Consider the following 26,489-nt stretch of genomic DNA (forward strand, 5'->3'; position numbering starts at 1 on the left):
TGTAACATAGCTCACACAAGTCTTAAAGTCAGATGGCTCCTGTAGCACTCATGTAACATAGCTCACACTAGTCATAAAGTCAGATAACTACCTGTAGCACCCATGTATGCAGGATTCTCTTTCTTCCTCACTGGCCCTCTGAGTACCATAACACCTGGCACCCACTTAAAACATTATCTTCCGCTTGCCCCATGCTCTCACTGGCCGAAATTACTATTTTTTTTCTGGGATTCACTGTTTGACTATGCCAACCTCTCCTCTGGCAGGGGCTATGCTGAGGCCTACTTTATCAAACTGTGGTTACCCACTATCTTGTCCCTCATCTCCCTCCTGGGTTGTTTGTGTTTGGTTCCTTTCTTTTCCTTTCAGGTCCTCTTCTCTTCTATCTCCACATCCCACATTTTCCTGCTAGTCTTTCTGCTGGCATTCTATGTCACTTTCTCTGATTCTTCAGTCTTTCCTTCATTTTTCACTTCACTAAGACAATAAATTAATAGATTTTTCTGATTTCTTCCTTGTACCTCATCTGATGCAAATATTCTGTATAATTATATGCGCTGGAGCTTTCAGGCCTTCTACTTTATACCTATAACTCAAATCCCTTGTTAGTAAATTTAGCTTTAAATTCATTATGATGGAGATTAACTATGTTAAACCAAAATAACTGAGAATTTCCCAATTTTACATGGACAGTCCTACTTACAGCTTCAACTAGCTAAATCCTATATTCTTCAAAACAGGAGGAATTGGGTTTGAGGTTTTACTAAGATGGCCATGTTACCTGGATGTGTTATCTCTTAAAGAGCATCTCATTCTTTTTTGATGTTTTGTGGGATATAACGTGTGCTTTTTCACATTTCTTACATAATTGAAAGGCCATCTCCATCAGCTTCGGCCTGAGTCCTCAATGATTGATTGGTTTGACCAAGGTCAGTGTTTCAAAATATATCATTTTTGTTGTGACAAGCCAGTGAGAATAGAAATGGTGACAAGGCAAAGATAGAGAAGAGAAGGGAACAGAGTACAGAACAACAGAATAAAATGGAATATAATACAATATAGAAGAATAGAATAGAATAGAATAGAACAGAGCACAGAAGAATAAAAGAATAGAATAGAGTGGAAGGAATGGAAGGGAATGCAACAGACTAGAACAGAGGAAAATGAGAGAGACCAAGATTTTCATAAAATGAGTGAAGAAAATAAGTGTTTAGGATAAGAACAAGAAGATAAAAATGAAGGAAAGACTGAAGAATCAGAGAAAGTGACAAAGAATGCCAGCAGAAAGACTAGCAGGAAAATGTGGGATGTGGAGATAGAAGAGAAGAGGACTTGGAAGGAAAAGAAAGGAACCAAACACAAACAACCCAAGCAGAAAAGGCACAGAGTCGTCCACTCTGGGAAGGGAGTGTCATTTAACAGAACCTCAGCTTCTGTCACACACAAGCACAAACCCGTATGAGGCCAGGAGCATTGAAAATGAGTAAACCAGGATACTCTCCATCCAGGTTCCTCCCAGCCAAAAGAATCTCAGACCTTTTATATCTTGATTTTATCTTTCATAAAAGAAAATTTTAACGAGTAGGGCCATGATTGGAAAGAAACATGATGCAAAGATTACAAATGACAGAACATGCGATCTCAGTCTTACAAAACTTTAAGTGCCATTTATTTATTTTTCACTGAAAAACAGCTAAGCCATGTGTCGACCAGGGTCTCTGAAAAAGCATAATCCAACAGAGGAAGACACTTTCTACATATACTTTCCATATATAGTCTCATGATGAAAACTCTCTTTGTCTTTTAAAGGCAGGAAAATATGACTAGAGACATACTCAGCAGCTGAGTGCTTGCTGCTCTTCCAGGGCACCTGGCTTTGATTCTCAGAGTCCATATTATCTTTTCTTTTTATCTTAATTCATTTACAATTATGGATTTACTTATAGTTGATTATAAAACAGTATAATTGTGTTTTAAAAATCTACTCACGGTGGAATAATTTTTGTTGTATTTTCTTGGGAATTCCAATTGTTCCACCTTTCATGGTAACCTCTAAGACACAAAGAGCTATCTCACATCTTAGGGATGTCCTGGATGCTGCATTTTAATGCATCTAAGAGTCCATCAAAACAGATCACTACAATTATTTCTATTGCACTAACTGTAGACTCTTTCGTTCAGACTACTAACTTTATCAAATTAACATTAATAGCCAATTTATCTACAAATACATGTCCACAATGGACAGACTTCACCATGATAAGGTCAGTGCCTATGGAATTCAACAAATTCTTCTCATTCATGGAGCTAAATATTTTAGTGTAATTTGTTTCATGCATGTGCTTTTCAATATTTGCTTCAATAACATATATGCACTAAAGAAGAAATTGAGTAATTCTGTGTGTTTTACAGTAAAACTGTTGAAAATTATACCTGTCCAACAATATTCACCGATGTTCACCATGTATAAAGCACCAAGTAAGCATGTTCAGACGACAGAAACGTACTTGTCTTCAGGTGAACACTTATCTTGTAGGAGGATAAGACGTGTACAAATAGCTAAAGTCCAGTGCCCATAATAAGTGGTATGAACATCTTGAGGGGCTGTGGAAAGTCAGAAGGGAAAGAACTGTGCTGGAAGGTACCAATCACAGGTGATCAGTGAAGGCTTCATTGAACCAGGTCTTAATGGATCTCCAAGGCTCTAGGAGGTAAACAGGACTGTGAGAACATGGGCAGATGTCTTGGTTCCTTTTATATTGTTGCTGTGATAAGACAAGTCTAAGAAAACTTATAGAAGAACTTATTTGGGGCTTATGATTTTAGAGAGTGTGTCATTGATCATCATGGCTGGGAACATGGTAGCAGGCCAGCAGGTCAGCAGGCATTGCGCTGAAACAGTAGCTGAGAATTTACATTTTGAGACACAACCAGTAGGTAGAGATGTAGGCTTTTGAAACCTAAGCTCACTTCCAGGCACACACCTCCTCTAACAAAGCTATACCTCCTAACCCTTCCCAAACACTTCTACGAACTGGAGACCAAGTATTCGAAAATATAAGCCTATGGGGGCCATTCTCACTCAAACCACTGCAATGGGTATCCCAAATAGTAAATGATGTGATAGGTGGCATGCACATGGGAAAGTACAAGCATGTTCAGAAGGTTGCACATGGGCAACATAGTGGACCATGTAGAGAGCCATGACTTCAGGCTCAGCCCTCTGAACTCTGAAGACCATAACATACTGACACACTTTACCCTCACAGTCCCCGTGTCTCCTTTGAATTCTGATTTGTAGATCTTCCGGCCTGCTTAGCACAACTACCTGATGTTCTACCACTACTTCAGTTTCTCAGCTCCATAGTTAATTCCATACTTAATTCTCTGCTCTCCCTCCCATTGCCCACCCTTGTTCCCTGCTCTCACCAGTTCCCAGTGAGTTACACAAACAGGTATAATTTTCAGTGGCAGCTCCATTTTACCACTTTCTTAGGTCCAAATCTCCCCTTAGGTAAGGTTACCTCTGACTCAACCCCCATTCTCTCTGCAGCTCTGTTTTCCCCTTCTCACAGAGTTTCTAGTCATTGCCACTGTTCTTATAGCTCTGGTCAAAGCAATCAGCAGGCTCGGCCAGAACTTTCTCAGTGTCTCCCTGTGTTCATTCTTGACTCCTTTACAACACTCCAGATCTGGATCAAGCCAGAATAAGCTTGTTAAAACCCTGGTTAGTGTTCACATCCTGCTTTTCCGTGGTTGCCTATCTCACTAAGATACCAGAGTTCTCCTGTCTGCCAGCCACACTGGGTCCTTCATAGTCCTTACCTACAGCTGACTTAGTTACCTTATGACTTCTGCATATGCTTTTCCCTCATCCTAAAAATGTCTTCCTCTGAGTCCACAAGACTAGCTCTCCCAATTCCTTTAGAGTCTCTGTGAAGACATCTTTTTGATCAGTGCTTTCTCATCCTGTTTATAATTCCTTTTCCCCAACGCTCCTCCAGCTCCTGTCTATACTAGCATGCTATGTTACTCACCTTGTGCACTTTCTGCCTGTTCCCACTGCCATGGCAACTTAACATGGCAGAGGGTACTACATACCATCACATCCTCAAGACTAGAAGTATAGGCATAGGATAAAAATTGCTAAGTCATTCAAAATCCAAAGGTAGAGGGCCCCATTGGGGATATCTAAGCAGAAGAGAAACAAAGAGAAATGATTGCTTTGGAGTATATGTACAGAGTGAAGTAGAGTCAGAGACCATCAGGTGGGGAAGCAGTTTAAGCCAGTTTCAGCAATTTGTTGGTGGAATCCTGTTGATAACAATAGATTAAAAAGCAGATGGGCTAGACCAGGGACATTTGAGGTGAACTGAACTAGAATTGGTGACTCTATGATGTGACTGTAAAAGTGAGTAATACAAATGACATGGATTTGCAATAGTATTGTTGTGTATAAGAATGGGAAACAGACTGGAGTGGGGCTTACAGATGGTTACTGACTGTTACCTTGGGATACCCCCCTGAATAAAAGTGGGAACAAGCTTAACCTCATTGATACATGTTAATAAGAGTGCTGGGATTTTTTTACTCAATTCTGAATACTCTGATATATTTCACCATCTTGTGCATTCCAGATCTAGAGCAAAGGTGGCTCAGTCAGCTTAAATGGCTTGCAGTGTTTTACTTCTAGACCATTCTTTGTGACAGAGACTTCATGACAGTGCCTCTGGGTATTAAACAAGGCATCTAGCAAAAAGCACTTGGGAAGAAACAGCTTCTACTTTTTTTTCTTCCCCAAGTCAAAGTCAATATTTTCACCCTCACAATAGAGCTATTCCCCCATTTCCTTCAGAGTCACCTGTATGCTAGTTGAAACAGTCATGGGGTGAAGTTGTATTCTTCACACCTGTTAATGATGCATCACAAAGACCACTTCACAAATGCCATCAAATAAGGTGTCTATCTGCTGTTCATCTCTACAACTGTAATGAATAGTTGCCACTTTTCTATTCTGTAACATAGACTCTACCATGTACACTAGACAGTGCTACACGAAGTGAGCAAGAGGTGTCTGAGTTTGTGCCAGGATACCATATACGAAGATTTCCGGATGTTTTTATGTTATATATCTTAAATATAGATTTAACAGTATTTGGAAGAAACTTTTAATCACATCAATTGTGAATATTCTATAATTTATTTCATATCATAAAGCCATGCTTTATTCTTGAGACCTAAGTTCAGAGTTTAAAGAGATCTCCATTTACAGATAACCCTTTATAATAACCCAAAGAACTCGTATTTCCTGTTTCCTGCTTTAAGAACATATAAATCCAACGATTAGTCAGAAGATGGTCATTTTCTCATGATTAACCCTATCTCTATAATTCTCTACATTCCCATGCAGACACATTAAAATGGACTCCAGTAGGTAGTATCTGCTGGAAAGTACTGATTCTGAAAAAGAACACTCTTCAAGGATAAAGATCAGTCGTCAAAAAAACAAGAGGAAGAGCAAAGGGGCACTTCCTTGGCATCCTTTCTTTTCTGCTGAGGCACTGTGTAGCCTTCATCTGTTCTTGCAGAAGGACAGATCTTCATCTGTTTGTGCGCATTGTACAGTTGGCTGATATACAATCAGAGGAACACAATACAGCTGTAATGAAGTAAACATGGCAAATGTGGGAACCTGATGAAGACAAGAACAGTGCAAAGGGGAATATTCACGTGACTTCCCACCTGCACCCTTTAACAATGTGGATCACACTGAGACAAATGACAGATTCAAAGCCCAAATCTCTTACAGAAAAGGTTGCCATAAGGACCCCTCCACATTTGAAGACAGTGCTGTCAAAAGAAAGGTTCATAGTGTTTCCAGGGGTGCTGCTTAGTAAATAGTTTAAATTCCTTCCATTTGAGACAGAAATCCCAAGTATATTGGCCTCTCCCCTCCCCCTCTATTGAGTTAATATTCCATGATATACACCAGGACTACTGAGGGGGAATACCTCTCTTCAAACAGCGGAGATCAGCAAATGGCTATTTCACAGAGAATAAAAATATACCCTAGTAGTTTAAAAAAAAACAAAAAACAAAAACAACCAAACAACCATGTGGCAAAGCCATGTTAATAAACCTGGAGTAGTGTAAACTATAAGAGAGTGGCTAAGAGCAGAGAGAGTAATTAGCCTTTAGCATCCTCTTCCTTCAAGAATGCATCCTCCTGTGTTAGTTCTTTTGAACAGCTCCAGCCCTGGCTGCCTTTGTTGGGCTTGGAAATTGTTCACATATGAGAGGAATTAAGCCCTCATTTAACAGAGGCACATGCCTGTCAAGACCAGAGGAACAAAGACTAGTCCCTGGGGTCTGTTCAGCTCCCAGAGGCTGCCACTCATTCTGTTAGCAATGCTAACCCTTTACAGAATGTGCATAAAACCCAATAAATCATTTCATCTACTCTGCTTAATGCATAAGAGCCTGACCAGTTTTCAGTGTTTTTCTTGTACAAGTTCACAGCTAGTTGAAAGCAAACAAACAAAGAAAAGTTCCTATTGTTTGTTTTCAAAATGTACTGAGACTTTTCTTTTGTAATGTGAATGTCCTAAACACTATCCACAAAAGTAAGGAGGCAGTGTCTCCTCAAATTTCCTCACACAGATCTTTTTCACGTGGATGGTTAATCTTAGCTCTCATTCTGTTAAACGCCAGTGCCTCTCACAGCCGGGTTTAAGCTACAGGAGCCATTCCTGGCAACACTAAAATGGAGAGGCCAAGAACACCACAGAATTGCCATCCTATTCAAATTCAATACCTCACCCCTCTGGATAGAAGGGCAAGGCATTCTCAAGGCAGAACATGCAAGGACTGCTTACTGCAGGCTCTTTGCACCAGGAAAGTGCAACAGCCTTCTTAGAAGCCCAATACCTTCCCATATTCTTATTTCCCAGGATATACAACATTCCTCTGGGGAAAGATACTGATGTAGCAATCTTCAGAGTGTTGCCTCTCACCCAACCCCACTTACTACTTTATCTGATGATAAGGCTGTGAAGGTAGAGCACCAACCATACTTTAAGAGTTTTCAGTTTATCTAAAGCAGTGAAGAGACAGGCTAGAGTGAAATGAGTATATGTTCATACTTATTAAAATGACTACTACATTTAAAAGTAAATTGCTCGTTTCACCTGACTGTGCTGCATTTAGAGAGAGCAAACATGCCAAGGCTCTGCTACAATGGTATTAATATTCCCAGAAAATGCAGAGTTGCAGGGCTGCCAGCTTCCATCCTTAAGGTGCCCTTAACTCAGGAGCCATAAGAGCCTGGTAGCACAAGGACTGTCCCTTAAGCAGCAGGGGGAGAAAAGCAGGCCTGAGTCTGCTAAGTAAAACCAGATCTAGCCAGTGGATATCTGACAAAGCCCTACAATTAATGGGGACCATAAACAAACCATGGGACCAGCATGGCAGTAGCTTCCCAAGAATCTGCTTCATTCCTATTTACTTAGGTAGCTGTCAGTTGTCAATGGGCACAAATGCCTTATGCAAGAACAGATAAACTATACACATGTCTCAGCAGAAAGGAAAGAATGAAGTGGTAGTACATCAGAGTCCTTCTCATTTGTGATTCTGGATCCTCCCCAGATGGTTTATCCATTTTCAAAGAACAAGTTGTTTTCACGTTTGAACCACAATCACATCCTGCAGGCCGTGGCACAGGCAGATATCAGAATGCAGTGCCACAACAAAATTAAATAATCCTTGAAAAAATACAACAAAGTTTATTTATAAAAAATGGCATTAAGGTGAACTGTCTAATAAGAACTTAGATTTGCTTAAATAGAACATTATATGGTTCTGTTTTAGATTCATCCCTAAAGCCCTGAAATATATTAGAATTTTAGTGAGTAATTACCCTATTTACTTCAAACAAAATGGGAGGAAATCGAAAAACCATATTAAGCGCTACCACACATCAGAAATGAAATTCTCTCATATTTTCATCATACAACCCAATAAATAAATTGTAGTTGGAAAATTCATTGGTACCAGAAGATGAAACATAACTAGCTACAAATAAAGAAATAGCCGTAAGGAGTCACATCTAAGTTATCTACACAGGAAACCCACTTCCAGGAAGCATATAGGGAAATTTCCCCTTCGTTGATTGACTGACTCCCCTCATCCAGGTTAGACAAAGTTTCAATCATTTAACCTCTCTTTCTAAATGAAAATGCAACTGGGGGTGAAATCAGCAGACTGAGAACTGCTCTGTACATTCTGTATGCCGCTGACGGAACACTTCAGTGGGATGTGTTGTCATTTCCTGCAATTAATACCTTGGAAAGCTATGAATTTTTCCCCCAAATTATAATATTTTACTTGTAACACTAAAATTAAGTTTGAGTCACGCTTTCCATTATGGATCCCTAGTGCCAGGAATTTGTCATTAACTGCAAGATGTGTTTGCTGTCCCCTGAAAGCAGGCCTTTATAGTCCTCTTCCTAAATAAAGTTTTCTAAAAGTCCTCACGGCCAGCATCTAGGTGGCAAACATTGCAATCCATTGCAATGTTCCATGGAGGCATCCCACAGTTCCAAGCTCTTTCATGATTTACAACAGCATCCTCCTCTGAACATGACCAATGGTACAGTCAACTTGGCATTTGTCCTCAAGCTTTCCTGGCAAGAACGCCCACACCCTCTCTTTACTCTAAGGCCCTACATCTATTCTTCCACCCAGGATCAAAGCTCCTCAGAATTTCAGGGGCATAATTTAGAACCCTTGCTTTAAACACAAGAAAGCAGAATTATCTGAAGGACATGCAGCAGGAGCAGTGCAAAGACCAAGCACAGATGTGCTGAATCCCAGTCTGGGCTGCCCTCTGTCCTGAGCACGTCTTTCTTCATTGCCCTGATTCTATTTTGTCTCCATTTGGGTATTCCTGTCCTCCACTGAGATGGGAATATATTCTATAAAGAGCAGGTCGGTCACTCGGAGAATCCTCTTCTCTAGGCTTGAACATCATGGCCTCCCAGAGCCAGGGAGAGTATTCAATTGTGAAATTAATCCATTGTCCCAGGCAAAGTCAGGAGAATTAGTCAAAAACAGTTGTAGGTATCAGTAAAAACAGGTTTTAAAGCCTGGGAAAACATTGACCTGCAAATATTTTGCAAGCCATTTGGACTTGGTTGTTTTGAACTGGAAGCTCTGTGGAAGCAACCATCAATCACAGATGGTTGTTCAATCCCAAGAGTTAGGCATGGCATATGATAAAGGCAGACACAAGATGCAAAGATTAACAATTGGCCTTTTCTGAAAGAAGAATGACATTAACCAGGCAATACTGTAGTCTGTTCTAGTCTCTTCTGAAACTTATTTTTATGTAACCTTATAAGATCTTGCTGTATTTGCATTACTGTATTCTGGGTTCTTGTCTATGTAATGTTATACTACAAACATTATCCTAAATCACTAAAAACTACTTTAGTGTCATTTTTAATAGTCAATAAGAGACCAGCATACAAATAGACAATAAATTTAACTTAATACAAAAGACCTTTCACTGTACATTTAAATTTTTAACTTTTATTATAAAAACACTTAGAAAAAGTTAATCTTAAACTAAAAAAAAAGTAGCTTAATTTTAAGTCTACTATTCAAACACATCTGCCTGTGTATACAGAGGATGTCACAAAACAGGGTCCCTAGGCAGCGATTTATCTCATTGGGAAAGAACAATATCATCAATATGAATGTCAAATCTGAGTAACAAAGTTCAGATTACCTACTCTACAGACTACCATGATCTGAACTCTCTCCTGCAAGAGATCACCTAGGACTTAGGAGTTCCAAGGATATCCCTCATCCTAAAATGGGGTCCATGTGAGGCCTCTCGAACCCAGTAAATCTAACAATCCAATCAGAATTAAGTCAGAAAATCTCTTCAGAAGCACAGCTGTGATGTGAATGCTGAGCAGGGAAGTGCTGGTTTCTGCCCTGGCACTGCAGCTAGGCAGCATGCAGCTGGAGTTTCTCAAGTGGTAAGGAGCATGCAGGTTCTATCACTATGGCACTGAGCTGAGCAACCGGATCCTCTAAAGGCTAACCTGTAGAATCCAGTAACCCATCCCGCTAGAGTATTATTGCCATACACAAATCTCAGGTCAGCAAGTAGCACCTCTACCCTACCTTGCCTTCCCATGGAAGGCACACACAGAGCACACAGATAATTCAATGGAATACTATACATTTCCCCCTTTTCCTTGAGCCACCATTAATCATCACAAAATAATGGGGCATTTTTTGTTCCTGGGCACTGGTGCTCTGATACTTGCCACCACATTTGTTTATTCTTTCAAGTCCCAGACCCTAGCTTATAAACTGAAGCTTATGGTCTGCAGTAAAGTACAAGTAAGGAGAAGGAAGGGCTGACACACTCATGATGAAAAAGAAGACATTCTTTGTTGAACAAATACCTAAGGGGTCTGCCCTTTCTTGGAAGTTCCCAGTTTCCAATTGCCTCCACTGGACCCATTCAAGTATATTAAAATCTTAGTCCCCTATATTTATCTGATTCTTCAACAGTTAAAAACAACTTCTGCCAAATCCAGTTTCAGAAACACCAAAATAATGCTAATAGTATAAAAGAAATGTTTTGTTCACTTGAGACACTTTTCTGAAGTAACTACTATTTTTTAAAATATGACATCAGTTTTAAACCTTTTTCCCTAACACAAATACATATTCATACATGTATAAATATATATCAATAAATATATATCCATATATAGAGAATATATATTCATTTGTATATACGTGTGTGTGTGTGTGTGTGTGTGTGTGTGTGTGTGTATGATGCAATTCCATCACAGAATGGCCTGGCCTGCTTCCTACCAGCCCTTACAGCAGCAGTCAGGCCAACCTATTGACAGCCTTCCACCACACTAATCTCAGCTACTGCAGGAAGACATTCTAAGAGAAATTCCTTTCACTAAAAGACACAGGGAACAAAGGTCAAGCCTGTCACCTGACTGAAAATGGACTCTCCCTTCATTCTGATTTGGAAACTATTACAGTTCCCTCCTTGAAGGATGCAGTCTTACATTTTCCTAATGGACAGGGAGGTGAGAGAAACGGATGCAGCATCAGCAGGAGACATTATGCGTTTGAATCATTTATTTTCTTTTACTTTGAATAGGTAAAAATGTTGGGCTCTGACCCTAATAACTTTGAGTGAGAATTACTATATGTGAATTAAGAATGGTTATGTCAGGACATCCCTCAGCATTCAGAAGACATTCCCTTGTGCTCCATCAAGTGCCACACAGTATATCAATTTTTATTCCCATCTCTCAAGCCTGGTATGCATACTGTTTAACTTCTTAAATTCTAAGTGTAGACATAACTCACAAAAGCCAGGCAAGTGCTTGACTTATGGGTGATGGCACATGCAAGATTTACATCAACAACTTTGTTAGACAAGGTCTTCTGTGTTTGTGCAGTCACACTGCACAACTTCATCTGTGTTTTAAAAGCTATAAAATAAATTGGAAAGGTTTGTTTACTGTCCTTCTAATTTCTCAAGCACCATCAATCTAATAACAAGGATTATTTTAACGTGAGAGCAAGGAATTGAACCCTGGTTTCCCAGAATAAAATGCCCTGTTCCCTTCTGCACCATCTTCAGGCAGCACTGTCTAATTCCTAGCTGGCTATTCCTACATGCCTGAAAAGCCTTACTCCCTAACACTGGAAACAGCTCTCATTTGGCAGCTAGAGGAAATGGTTGCTTTTCCTTTTCCTATAGTTATTATGGAGGTAATAATTGATTACAGCATTACACAATGATTATCTTCTAATCACATCACCAATTTTTAGGTTCTGAACATACATGTATGTATCTACATAGACTTACATATGTGCACATCTGCTTCCCTTTAGTATCTCTGAAGTTATTTCTGTACCCCATCACCCAGGAGAAGTACTAATGATAGTGTGGCAGCAGATACTAGGCATGGGCTTACTTGTGGCCTTTTACAATTATCTCTGATCTCAAAAACTTATGTAAGGTACCATATAACAATCCATTTTTAGGAATTAGGAAATGAAGGCTCAGAGATCTAAAGCAACTTGTCTGGAAGCTAGTAAACGGTATAACAGACTACAAAGCTAATCATCAAAGGGACTGGGATCTACAACCTGATTCGTCATCTCTAACACCTGTGCTCTACTATCCTAAGCATGAACCCAGAGTGCTTGGTTTATATACAGGTATCTAGTTTCTAGTGTCCCTAGATTCATACATTCTTCATGGATGTTAAAATGTAGTCAGCTTTACAATTTTAAAACACTTTAAGAAAACAACAAGTTTTGAATTGGGGATGCAGTACAGTTGGTAAAGCTCTTGCCTAGCATAAACAAAGCCCTGGGTTGATCTGCAGAACCAAAAAAGCAAGTCATGGTGATTTATACCTATAATTCCAGCACTCAGTGAATGAAAGCAAGAGGATCAGAGCTTCACTGTCATCTTCATCTATACCAAGAATCCTAGGGCATCATGAGTAAGAACTCCACTTCACAATTAATTAAACAAACAGACATTTGGATGAGTATGTGTGAGTATAGTATTGTAATGTACAAGCATATGTGAATACAGCTGCATGTACATGTATATGAATTCTAGGTTGTTTAGATCATCTCTGAGACTTACTCTGTTGAGACAGGGTCTCTCACTGAACCTGGAACATAGCTGGTGACCAGCAACTCCCCAAAATCCTCCAGTCTCCACCACTTACAAAGCAAGGTTTCAAGCATGAATGTGACCACACCCAGCTTTTAATGTAGGTGCTGGGATTCAAACTCAGATCTTTATGCTTGTTCAGCAAATACTGTTACCTGCTAAGCCATCTACCTGCCCAATAAAAATGTCAGAGTGGGGGATAGTTCATGTGGTTGGTTTAAAAAAAAAAGCTGTTTAGAGTAATAATAAAAGTCATGTGATCTCTGGAAATTCACTTTCTAAGTGTTTTGTCTCTTTTTGTAAGACTGTATTTCATTTTGAAGTGTACCATCTCTTAAAAATATGCACCTGATATCATCAGCTTCTTGTGCTCCCCATTTAGCCCTACAGAAAGTAAAAGTCAGACTCTTGGAAACACTAGCCACAGTTATCTGCTTCAGATACAGTCTGCTTACGTTATGTGTCTATGAACAAAGATGAAAGTATATTTTAATAAGTCATTTAGTTTTTAGGCTGTATCTCAACTCTTTAGATGATTGAAAGTATGAATGAATAAATGGATGGATGGATGGATGGATGGATGAGTGGTAGACAGATGGATGAGTAGAAGAGTAGGTGGATGGGAGAGTGGATGGATGGTTGGATAGAAAAACAGATGGACAGACAGCAAATCTAAACAACCTAGAATTCACATTTAGGTATGTAATATATATTATCATGTAAAGGTCAACATTTCTCAATTCTTATTACCCACTACAATTATACACAAATAAATTTTTAGCTATGCCCATGCTAGGACTGTAGCCTAACTAATTAAATAATTACATCAGGATATTTCACATGGGTATTAGATGCCAGTACTTGTTAAAGTCTTTCACGTAATGACAAGGTACAAACAAGGTTGAGGATCATAAACATGCAACTTCGTCAATCACTGCTCATTTTCATCAACAACAACAAAAAAATGTTTTTAAAAACGTTTTTACAGAAGCCGGGCGTGGTGGCGCACGCCTTTAATCCCAGCACTCCGGAGGCAGAGGCAGGCGGATTTCTGAGTTCGAGGCCAGCCTGGTCTACAAAGTGAGTTCCAGGACAGCCAGGGCTACACAGAGAAACCCTGTCTTGAAAAACCAAAAAAAAAAAAAAAAAAGTTTTTACAGGAAGCAAAGTTATTGACCCTCAGTATAGGCCCAAAATACTTAAAAGTCCCCAAAATGTAATGCAGACCAGAAAGTTTATATGCAAATACCAAAAGAATTCTCAAACATAAATATATCTCAAACTATGTCACAAAAGATTCCAGTCCATTCTTTTTACCTCTTAGTTGAAGTAAACTGAGTCCATGGCAATGGCTTGACCTTTTCCATTTACTAATGAAGAGTATGCACTACCCTGGTATGAGCAGTGGAGACAGGCTGAGTATTTAGAATTCAAATTTAAGAGTCATCATGGTCTTTTATTTTATAAACCAGGAAAATTTAATAGACAAGTGAATGAAGAATAAATAAATACAAAAGCAGAGACCTATATGTAGTTCATAGCATTTATCAAATAAAACTACTAGAAAAGGGAGCAGGCAACATCTCTGATGACTATTGCTCCCTAAAAAGGAAGGACATTTTCAATTCCTAAAAGGTGAAATGTAAGGAGTGTTGCTTTTAAGTTGGCTCTGTGGTCAACGAGCGCAAGCATCCCTTCCCTGGCCATGACTGAGGACCTTGAGGCAGCCTAGATTATGCAGTGGAGGAGAACATGCACCACCTCTTCCTGTAGTGCTTTCTCAGGAATTTCTCCAAACTCCATCAGCAACAGCTTTCAGATTGATCCAAATGCAGATGCTCAACCACTATTTGCTTAAAGATTTTATTTTTACTAAAGTTGTTTTTCTCTCTCAAATACGTTTATTTCATAGAAAACACTGTGCCACTGCCTACAAATAAAACAAAAATGGCTCATCGGTAGAAAATAACCAGAACCTTGAAAAATAGTGACTTTGAAACAAGGTACCTGCAGGGCTACGTTAGTTAGGACTGCTTCCAGAAGACATGGGTTATTAAAAGGAAACTCAGTGCCAGGCATGAGATATTTCTTTAGAAGTTATTAGTCAGGGCAGGTCCCCAGGTACCTACAACAACACAGCCTATCATCCGTGGTTGCTTGCCATAACTAAACAGTGGGCCCCTAGTGCTGGAGACAGCACACAGCTTAGTTCCAGAAGGCAGAGAAATGTATATTGAAATGAGCAGAAAACTATGTCCCTGCTGGCTACCTTCCATAGTTCTACTGTGTAGGCTCTTGGAAAAGCCACCAATGATCTGACCTAGCACTGGACCCTGCATGCTACAGTACTGACATGCCAGGCAAGATGTATTGACAGAGAAATGGTAGCATGACTGTTACTGTATTCTGAGGCTGTTATTATAAACCTGGTCAAAAGTACTTGACAAGGAAGGTCATTTGACCTGGTGAGGGAATATATCGGTCTTTGGTTACATTGGTCATGTTGTCAAAATGCTTTCTAAGTATTTCTTTATATCCATATATTTTTGCTGCTCTCATCCGCGACCAGAGAAGCTTCTTTTTAGTGAAGAGTCTCTTATAACCAGTCAAAGTATTGGATACTAGGGACCAAGTGCTCAGATTAAACAAAGTGTTATTTTTTAAAAGGAAAAGTAAGTTATTTATCCTAGAAGAAATTAAATAAGTAAATAAGCTGAGGCCACATGTGGTGGTCCATGTTCTTAATGGTAGCACTTGGAAGTTGAGTCAGAAGAATCACTGCAAGTTCAAGGCCAGTGTGGGCAATGTAGTGTAACATTATGTCAAAAAGAGACAGTGATAAAAAATATATATATACATACCCCATTATTATCATATTAGAAACCCCTCTCTCTGACACATACATATGAAAGAAAGGCAGGGGGGAGGAAGGAATGAGATTCACTAAAGACTTATATAAAACTGAACCTTCAATGCAAAGAGGACCAAGAAACCAAGAGAGTTACTTTCTTCTTATAAGACTGAGTCACTACCACGTTATGTCACCTGCTGATGGCACTAGGATCATCTTACCCACTGGGCAGCTTCATGCCCTGCCTAGAAGAGAAGACTTTCTACCACTTTAATCCCAGGCAAGGAGCAGACTCTCTGGCTTCCATGAATTCTCAGAATCTCTGATTTAGGAAGCTGGAGATAGGATCTGGGAGATGAACAGGTCCGAGAAGCTGTGGGACTTTGACGGGAGGTTCATACACAGGAAAACCACAGACTTAAGATCTCCAGTTTCCCTTTGCCTAGCATCTACACAAGGCCATGTTAGGAAAGCAGGGAACTAGAGGATTAAGTCTTCAGAGCATCATATGAGATCTTGTCTACACTTTTCTTATTTCTAGACCCATTCCAAACTAAGCAATCTAGAGTGATTAATGAGTAGTTTTAAACCACAGTAAGGGTTTGTCATTTTAGCTTTTATGGCCCTTGCAATTCATAAATTACAGCAGCTTTACCTATTCTTTATAATCTAGAAACTTCATTATTAAAATGTTTGAAGCAGGCTATACAGCATCTATCATTACTTTAAAAGTTAATTATATTACAGAAAAGAAATAATTAGATTTGCATTTTTATCTTGGTTTTAAACTTCGAAAGAAGATCACCACAGCTTGCCTGTGGGCAACTGAAAACAGCATGCAGCAGAGAAATAGAGAGGAGAGAGGGTCTGTTTTTCTTGGCTAATTCATGATTGAAGATAGAATTACAAGATATTTTAAGGGCTTGCTGAAGCTGGGGGCTAATCCTAGACTTGTAAGCTTTGTTTATTTCACTGCGTGGCAAGAGACTACCAGACACATGTACAATGCCAATAGAAGTATCAAATTGCTTTCGATGGATTTATTTGCTACTTTCTGAGGCTTTTGGAAGGATATCCATTACCTGATCGATACCACACAGCACCAGACTATTTGCTAGAGCCAAAACAGGAGCAGTGTAATTGCCTTTTGTTTCTCAATCCTAAATACAGTTAGAAAAGAGATGCAACCTAAGCTGATCTGAGAGTGAAAGTCAGCTCGTGACTATGCTCTGCTCTAGCCATCTTGGAAAGACAATAAATGGAAGGTCCAGCTCTTAAAATTAGAGGTCAATTAGATACTTAACGATAAAGCATATCTTCAAATATATATCTATTATTTTATGCTAGCAAAAAATTAATTAACCAGGTCAAGCAGGCCATGAAGGCTAATGTACAAAGTAATTATTTCTGATCTTTAGACAACTACTTCACATTAAAAGGTAGTACTTTATTCTGCTCAGCAGATACCTGAAATGTCTATAGTTAATCATCCTGAAGGAAGCCACAAGCAAAGCTTATCTGAAAAACAGGGGACATCTGAAGCCATCCTGTTTGATTGCTTAAGGTGATTGTTTTCTTGCTTGGAATATTTGTGTATCCCTGTATCACATGGCAAGAAGGAGAGCATACATTTATTGGTGTTCTACCACACAAGTAATGCAGACACAAACGACATATTTCAGCAGCATATAAGGACATATCATAACCAAAAGAGAAAAACACTACATATGAAAATATTCATATACTCTTAAGAGTAAATCTTCCACGAAGCTAAACAGAATAACAATTTTGGGGAAAGGTGAATAAACAGCATGTTCTACAGCAGTTAAAAGGGAGAGCTATCAGCAAGACAGAAGCTCTGGAAAGAAGTAGCATGGCATTTTTTTCTGGATTTCTACAGATTGAGTTTCCAATCTAACATGTGTCTGAAGTGATAGAGAAGGGCAAGAAATATTGGATATTGATCCCAAAATTGATAATTATTCCAAGCTTCACAGTTTTACTCAAGAAGATTAGTATTCATGAACTGACAACATCGGCCCTTGTCCAGAAAGCCAAGTGCCTCAGAAAATCCCCCACAGCCATTTCCTCCAGAAGAGTCTGTTCTTTAGTCAGTCTTAAAGACATACCACTTGAATGACTCTAAACCCTGGTCTGAAAAGACTTGGATCATTAGATAACTCCATTTATTTCTGGAAACTTAATTTTTTTTCACAAAGATATTTGAATAAGCTGGATTCTCTTACAAAGACCAAGTTACAACCCTAAGATGCCATCATTAAATGTATTCCCAATGACAGGTTATAGATATCAATATGGTATATTGTATCCATGAAGAATGGTTTTTCTGATTCAAACCTATAATATGGTCAAATGAAAGTAGATGAAGGAATATATAAAAGAATAAGATCTAGATTTATAAAATATTTTCATCTAATATACCCTTATCTTGACTGGTTGATTAAAATATTATAACAACTGTTAAATACAGTTTTTGAAGTGGGTTCTGTATGTCAGTTCACATAACTCATGAATCAAATGCTTTAGAACACTAGCGGAGGTGTTACAGTGCAGCTGGTAGGAAAAGTAGGTTGAAATGACTGAAGCCACTATCTTCCTTTGGAGTTAAGAAGCAACTTCACTGAGCAGGAAGACCCACATTCTATGAGCTTTTTGTTTACATCCCATGGTCTTGCTGTCCAGAAATATCAATCATGCCTGCCTTTTCCTGTGTTCCATAGAGGAGATCCACTTAATATGTAACAACCTTGAGGAATCACCATTTCCCAAAGCACAGACAGGGCTTCGAGTTCAACAGGCAAATAGCATCTGCTAATACTAAGCTACGTTAATAATCCTTTAAATCATAATTCTGTTTTTTTAATGGTAAGCATTAGCTCACTAAAACCATTTTAAAAATCACTAAATCACTGATTATATATTTTTTTTCAACTCCCCTTACACAGTCTTAGAGATCTTTTTTTCAAAATGTAGTTAGGATCCACAAAGGCAAAATTATGAAAAAAAAAAAAAGCCTGTTCAAAGAGAAAAAAAATATAAAGGGAAAATTCTCTCAACTGCACATATAGATTCTGAATGATTGCACATAAAATTCTCATCAGGACCTTTACAATACTATCTCAGTCACATCTTTCTCTAATTCCAATGAAAGATCATGGTTTTCATTCTGGGCAAATCATTGAGGTTTTCATTTGTTGCTCTTATAATAGGTCCAGATGTGTTTGTATGCAGTTAAGAGAGTGTAGACATTTTCTCCTTTCTTCTAAAGCTTGCCAATTGAAAAACAAATCAGCATAGTGAACTAGAGTAGCATCTTGCCTATAGCTACTTACAAATGGACAGCTGATTGTGAAGGCAATGTTTGCTGAACATGTGTGCCAACAGGTTCTAGAACTGTGAGAAGGGTACAAGTGTAATACTTTTTCAAATTGTCTTTGCAGTCATTGAGAACTTTAAGAAATGCGTTAATCTGGCCTTTAATCCCAGAGCTAGGAAGGCAGAACAAGCCGATTTCTCTGGGTTCAAGGTCAATCTGGTCTACACACTGAGACCTTGTCTCAGAAAAAAAAAAAAAAAAAAAGTTAAGAGGCTAGATTTAATTTTTAATCATCTGGTTTGTTTGTTCTGTTTCAAATGGAAGAATGTTTTCTTTGTGGAAAAAAAAAACAAACTGTTGAAACAGCCTTTAAGCTCACATTTTCCCCCTAAAATTTCATTGAAATTAACCAAACTATAATCTTTCTTATAAATTAGAGTATGTTTATGTCTGGTGAGAAAGTATCTTTAAAAATACAGCTAACTTGTATACTCTCCCAGAGAACTGATTGAAAGGTTGAAAATCAAAACTATGCCTTGTAAGAGTGAGAGATAAATAAGTTTAGTGCAAAGAGTGTTTTCAGCATTTAAAAATTCTTAGAGAGAAAGATCTCCCCCACAAGTGCTGACAAAAATGGGTCGGAACCCAGGACAGAAGGAACAGCAAGCACAAGCCGAACCACTCTCTCCTGAAAAGCACAGAATCATGTTAGAAAGAAACTTAAATCCACAAAATCCACCGAACAATGACATTATACAGCTCTGCTGTTTTATAACTTGGATTTCTGAGTTCAAGTGCTGTTTAGCTAAATTAAAAATAAATAAACAAACAATGAAAATGTGCCCAATAATTAGGCAGTTAAAATTCTATTAGTAAACTTGAAAGAAGAGAAGCTTATCTTTCTGTCTCTGTCTCTGTCTCTGTCTCTGTCTCTCTCTCTCTGAGTGTGTGTGTGTGTGTGTGTGTGTGTGTGTATGTGTGTGTGTGTGCCAGAGGGTACGCATAAGAAAGGCTGCATAGCATGTATGTACACACGTGTAGAAAGCAGAAATCAACCTTGCATGCTATTTCTCCTGTGCCATCTGTCTTATTTTATTAAGACAGAGTCTCTCTCTCATCAGCTTGGAGCTTAGCACTGAGGCTAGTCTGGTTAGCCAGCAAGCCCCAGAAGTGCATCTAGCTCTGCACTAGGCAGAACCCAGGCCTTTATGGTATGTGACAAGCAAGCATTTTACCAACTGAGCAATCTCTCAAGGCCCATCTCTATTTTCTCAAACTGAATATTCAAGCTAATATTTTAAGATTGTGTTCCACAGTTACTTAAAACATGTCAATTTCATGTTTTCATGTTACAATAATAAAATCATATGTAATCAGTAACTATAATATTTCATAAAATACTATGAACTAACTGCTATGTATCTGAGGTTTTCAGTAGCAGGGGAAGGAATCAATCAAGATAGTCAGTTGACATAAATAACATTGGCTGAAGAGCAGACTATATTAGAAATACATAGACACATACTCTTACTAGAGTATCCACATAGATAACTAACTGATTATGTTATTTAACACCCCTGAGTTCTTGGAAAAGGAGCCAGAGAAACATAAGAAACCACAGACTAAAAATCTTAATGCCAGAAGAAGGAAATACACTGGAAACTTTAACAAGGGCAGACAAGTGGACACCTGGATAGCTATGTAATTAAGAACCTCAGCATGAGACATGAAAGAGATATCATGAAGAGAAATTATTCCCAGATTTAATTGTAAAGTCTGACCATCAAAAATGCAAAAGACATTCCATCTTGATTTTGAAACGTAGGTTTGAATACAGAATCAGAACACAACCAGAAAACACATCCCAGCTCTGTTCTCCCAGAGAAGTTGCTGGAACAAAAAGCTAAATTGAGGAGAGGCACCTCTTCAGACATGGTTGGAATTGTCAGTGTAGTCACGGTGCCCAGCACAGTAAGAAAGGTTAACAAAATGAAGCAAAGATCTAAGTTAAAATCACTGGAATTCTTCAATAGAGCATTAGAAGAAGCTATGAGTTTATGCTATTGGTGCTTTTGGAAGTATTAGAAGGCAGGACATCAATGCCTGGAAAAGCACTCATAATTCTCAGAAGACACTGGCTCAGCTGTGATGGTCTAGATCTCAACAGGTTAGAAAATATCCACAACAAACAAGAGAAAGATTTCTGTTGCTGGCAAAGTATAGCTCTGGGACCAGTCAGTGTCCTGAAGGTTAATCTAGACAACCAGTGCTTTATTCCAGCACTTTCTAGAATTCATATTTAGTTTTCTATTCAGAAATAAAGGCCATTCTCCCTATCGATCTGAAGCAGCTGTTAGTTGAGTTAATCAAGTGTCTAAAGGAACAACATAAATCAGACTGTCACCTTCCCTTTTGTAGACCTGTAATGAACTACACGTTTTCATACTGCTGCTAGAATGAATGAATGAATGAATAAATAAATACATAAAGGCTTTTCTAAAGTAGGTCACAATTATTCAGAGCCATCTTTCTTGCTGTCTCAATTGTAAGCTCCTTGAAGACAAGCCACTGTTCATTTCTATGTCTGCTTTGCCCTGTATCCAAATATACTGCTGTTAGTATTTTCTAAAAAAGAAATTAATTAACAGGCTTTTCCCAGATTCTTCTCAGAATTGACCCAACCAGTCCACCCTAACAAGTAAATAAAAGTAATCTTCGTTCTGCAGCCCTATTACATAATAAAACACAGAGCAAAAAGTGGCTTTTAGCAGTGAAAACAGCATCTCATGCTGCCTTGGAAACCAAGAGGCTTCAGCCTGGTGGCATCAGGGCAATAGAAAAAGGCAGGATTGAGGAGAATGGGCAGATGGACTCTGCTCACACATCACACCAGAGAAGGATGCTGTGACCCCACCTGGCTGTCCTCTTGGACCACAATTGTGTACAGCATCGTCCTTGAATAACAGCCACGCTGGCACTGTTGATAAGATGGTCATTTACAACACTTTAAGTTCCATTTTGAAAGAGGAGTACATCTACAGATAGTCAGATGAGGGCAATAAAACACACTGACCTGGATCTGTTGCTGCAGGAGATTAATCTTGTGCTGCTGCTGTAGAAGTTGCTGCTGTTGTCTTGCGATCTATCAGAAATAAAGTTCCATTAGGTTAAAATGAAATGCTTGTACCTTTGCCATTGCCTCTGCAACTCTCCTGCTACTCCCTGATGCCTTACTGCACCTCAGTGTGAAACACTCCCTTTGGAAGGAGGCCATGGGGCCAGAGAGGACAGGAGGAGAATCTGAGCTAGTGGGGGTGCCTCTCTTTATCCAGAGGTACAAATGACAGCCCTGCGCCCTAGCTAAAAGCTAGCTCCTCAATCTGCACTGACTTGCTGGAGACCACAGACTTTGGAAACTAGATCCTTACAGAATAAAACAGAAAAACCCTGGCCACATTTGTCTAACGAGGACAGTCTGGCTATAAAAGTAAAATCTGCAAGTAAAAGGCTCCTAATGTGCCATAGGTCCATTTCTGCCATAGGCCCTGGCAGACTCATAAGTATTATCAAAAGGACAGAAAAACAGCGTAGTAAACAGTGAAAAACTCGTTAGCTTTTTGGATGACACTCTGCTCTACAAGGCATTTCTAAGACAGGCTGTGCTGTAATTTCAATTTACCCTTTAGGGTGATGCATTTGTTCCCAGTACAGGATTTGCATACAGGTGTTCTATTCCCTTTCTTTGCACAGCAATCACACTCAGCATCTCAGGAGGTTATCTGGGCTACAAAAAGAAATACTAGCCATAAAATACAAACCCTAGCAGAGACTGCCCCTGAGTAGGGAAAATACCTTTTCTAAAATGGTGGAGCTTGCTGCCTAACTAGATGGGAGTCGGTGTTCAGCTGCTCTCTGCACCCACTCACTGCCCAGCTCACATTGACTGCAGCTTCAGGCTCTAAAGAGGTTTCTTCCAGAGTATACACTGCAAAGCAGGGAGGCACGGGGAGTCCAAGAGCTCCCAGGAGGACCTAGAGTCATAGTGCGTTGTGCTCAAGATCTCCCCTTTGTACCTATTTCCATAACCCAGGATTCTAAGATGAGCTAAGATGGGGGTGAAACTGAGTGCCGATGACTCCAGCCTCTACCATGTTCATCTTCCAGCTTCCTGTCACTCTCCCTCGCCCAGAACAGGAGAAATACCCAACCATGTCATCCAGCATAGAAGGGCCATAGAGGGAGACTTTCTGATGCTGCTCTGTCGCTTCTGGGGACAACTGGCTCGTACCGGAAGCATAATGCTAGGGTCTTTAAGCAACCCCAGTTTGGGAACTGGGATTGTGTTTTCCCAGAGTTTAGAGTCCATAGGAAAACAGAATTTAATAAGGTTAGGACAGCCTACTCTGGCTTGTTGCCACTCAAATCAGAAACGGACCACTCACTTTGCAGCTCTAGGTATGGAGCTTTGAATATTTATTTCCCCTTAGCAAACTGGTGAAACACCACTAGGCATCTAATATTGATGGTCCCTCGTAAATGATAAAGTGCTGCCTAGAAATGCATCGGAAACACCACAGCGCAATTACCATCATCCACTCTGCACACATGGGTTTGACACAGTGAAGTATGGTACATAAGCACCATGTGGTTCAAACTCGGAATTTTATTTGCCAATCGGTTGAGCTACATGCTCGCTTCATTGAGCATGACAACCTAGTTTTAAGTGTCATTTAATTTTCATTTTGAAATATAATTACAAAGTGTTCACTGTAAGATATCACTCGTCTGCAAATGTGTCAAGATTAATTTGTGCTAGCTTATTCACAAGTGTCAATAGTTAATTACTGTGTCATCTCTGGATGGCTAAATGACATTCTAACTTCTGATTTTTTACAGTGTTCCTTTATGTTATTTTCCATTAGGGGCTGAGTCCATATTCCTACATGTGGGCAAATACTCAAGCATATAAAATACCAGACGTCACAACTCATTAAAATCAACAGAGCATATACTGCTCTATATATCCCTGTAAAATACATTTAACTGAAAAGATAATTCCAGTAATAATGTCAGAATTTTAAAAACTGCACATTAATTTGGGTCTGTCTGATCTAGGACGTGAGAGGCTATGCTATAGGATCATTGTTATATTAATGCACTCTGGGAGACAAAAAAAACTCACTTGTAAAAGCGGTTCATTTTCTAAAAGACGTACATTTAAACTCTGATAGCTTTTTCTATGTTCTCATTTCTGAGTCAATCAAGTTCTTTGAGGATCCATGTACTAATTTGTTCAATGCCTCGCCTCACGCACACTATAGAGATTGTAACTCACCGTCCAAACCAACACTGATTTCACATGGATATGGGATGGGATATTAATAATTACCTTGGAAAATAAATATAAGCCAGGCAGCGCTATTTGGGGAAGAATGAGCACTCTTAAAGTTAGAGGAAAGAAAAATCACTTGGCCAGGGAGCTGCAAAGTCCCAAAGTTTTTCTAGAAGAGGATCCCTTTGTTTCTAGAGGGGACAGTTAGGCCCCAGTTAGCGTGAGTATTCTCTGGGTGACTCTGTAGATGGCTATACCTAAGTATTTCAAATCACACCTTCCAAAAACAATGCCTGTGGTCTACACTGCTGCCTAGGATGTATTTCTTTGCCCCGCTTGAAGACTCTAAATTACTAGAAGTTTCCCTCCTCTCTTTCCCTCCCTCCCTCCCTCTCTTTCTCTCTTTTTGTTCTTTCCTTTTTCTTCTCTTGAATTTCTATGATTTTATTTTCTGAAGAAAGTCTCCAACAAGTAGACCAATTAGTGTGATTGCTTGCTGAGCTTGGCGGCGCCGCCCCCTCCCCGCCCCCCATCTCCAGTTCCCTGGCTCCTTGTGAGCCTCACCTGTTCTTGCTGTTGGCGAGCAAGGTCCATTTGCTGCCGCTGTTTCTCGATCTGCGATGCTGCCAGCTTTTTCTGTTCATCGTGAGCTGCCAGGAGCTGCTCCCGCAAGCTGATCAGCTGGGTAATCATGGTGGAGAGTTGCCGTTCTTTCTCTGCAAGGCTCTCAGGTGTACCTAAAATGAAAATGAGAGGAAATCTTACAAGCTTGAGGAATGTCTTGCAGGAATCAGAGAAATTGGGGCCCAATTTAGAAGGAGAACCTCTTAGACAAGAGTCTGGGACTGTGACTCTTTGCCCGGTAAGTGCATTGTGCTGTGCTGTGGTTAGTGCTTTCCATGCCCAGAACTGTGTTGCACCTAGCATCCCTTCCCCTCTCTAAAATCAAACCAAAGCAGACGAACCTACCATCTAACTCCTTTTCACAGCACACACATCCTTTGAGCAAACCAAGAAACCTGAGCTATTTAATGGTGGCTGTGAGAGGGAGAGATATTTTCTTCAGTGGTGTAGCTACAAGTAAGGAGCCCCAGCTCCTGTATCCTTACCTGTGTCCCTGGAAGTAATCCTAGTTAAACTCATTGGGTTACCTAAAACTAAAGAATGAAAACAGACAAAGATAGGAAAGCACATGGGGTGGGCATTGCGGGACAAGTTCAGAGGAGGAAGGAGATGGACTAGAGTGGGAAGGGGACAGCAGATGTAATGAGAGGTTTCATCAAAATACACTATATACCAAAAATGTTGCCACAAACATATTATTATGTAGAACTAATATATGCTAATAAAAAATAACTTTTAAAAAGAAACCAAAGTTCTAAAGTCCTGATCAAAATGCAGAAACTTTACCTATTTTAATAGTCTATAACTACCCTTTCTTTAGTGGCATTATCAATAGCAAGGAACCGGTAGGTGCTTACTAAGCACTATCTAAGGAGCTTCCTAGCTGTGGTCCTCATAGGCTTTCTATTCTCAAAGGTCTGTCTGAAGGTCAGAGGTAAGAAAGAGGTCAAGCTCTTGGCCATGAAACAAGTTCTCCCAAGAGAATTAAAATAGCCTTAGGTAAGAACGTCTTAAGGTGGTGGTGGTGGTGGTGTTTTGGGTTTGTACTAGAGATCAAGCTAAGGTTTCCAGATTTGTCCTCAAAGGCCACAATGTTGCTTGGGGGGCTCCCTCACCCTTTGCCATTTGTCACTCCTCAAAGGGAGAAAACGGGCTCAGAGGCTGGAAAGGCCGTGCACAAGGATGTGCAGCTTAATGAACGCAAAGACGCGAGCACTTACGGTATGCGCTAATGGCACTGCACAGTCTTTTATGGGCAAATTGCACAGCTCTCTTAAGTAAAGGGGACAGAATCCTTTTGTGAATCTAAATTAGAGCATTTTAGCACAGTGTTAGATAAGGATTTCAGTCACTGTATTGGAGCCTCACTGGTTTCATTATAAAGAAGAGACCTATGCTTTGAAAGCTTTTCAGGAAGACGCCAGCAGCTGTCAAAGGGGATGAAGAGTGCCGGTGTCTGTGAATGTGGAGGGGATGACGTCCAGCCCTGGGAAGCCCTCCCCTTCACGCCTGCTAGCAAAGCACCCGAACCCAAGGAGCTAAACATATCTTAATTCTGTGTGTCCCTATTATCTGAGAGAACTCCCAAGGGGGGGGGGGACAA

The 26,489-nt window shown here is 39.6% G+C and overlaps 1 protein-coding gene across 4 annotated transcripts in view; it reads right to left on the reverse strand.

Annotated features, from left to right (window-relative positions):
* The window catches only part of Sox6 (SRY-box 6), a 554,993-nt gene that overhangs the window by 164,174 nt on the left and 364,330 nt on the right, over positions 1–26,489 (reverse strand). For 3 of the 4 annotated variants that reach the window (XM_021166060.2, XM_021166061.2, XM_021166059.2), the window contains exons 2-3: positions 24,827–24,999; positions 22,004–22,072 (exon numbers count right to left, since the gene is read on the reverse strand). The exons of the other annotated variant lie outside the window; for it this stretch is intronic. In XM_021166060.2, coding sequence (XP_021021719.1) covers positions 22,004–22,072; positions 24,827–24,955 — 198 coding nt within the window. In that variant the 5' untranslated portion in view covers positions 24,956–24,999. The remainder of the gene's footprint in view (positions 1–22,003; positions 22,073–24,826; positions 25,000–26,489) is intronic. 4 annotated transcript variants of the gene reach the window in all.

The sequence above is a fragment of the Mus caroli genome, chromosome 7, assembly GCF_900094665.2.
Source record: "Mus caroli chromosome 7, CAROLI_EIJ_v1.1, whole genome shotgun sequence".
Lineage (NCBI taxonomy): Eukaryota > Metazoa > Chordata > Mammalia > Rodentia > Muridae > Mus > Mus caroli.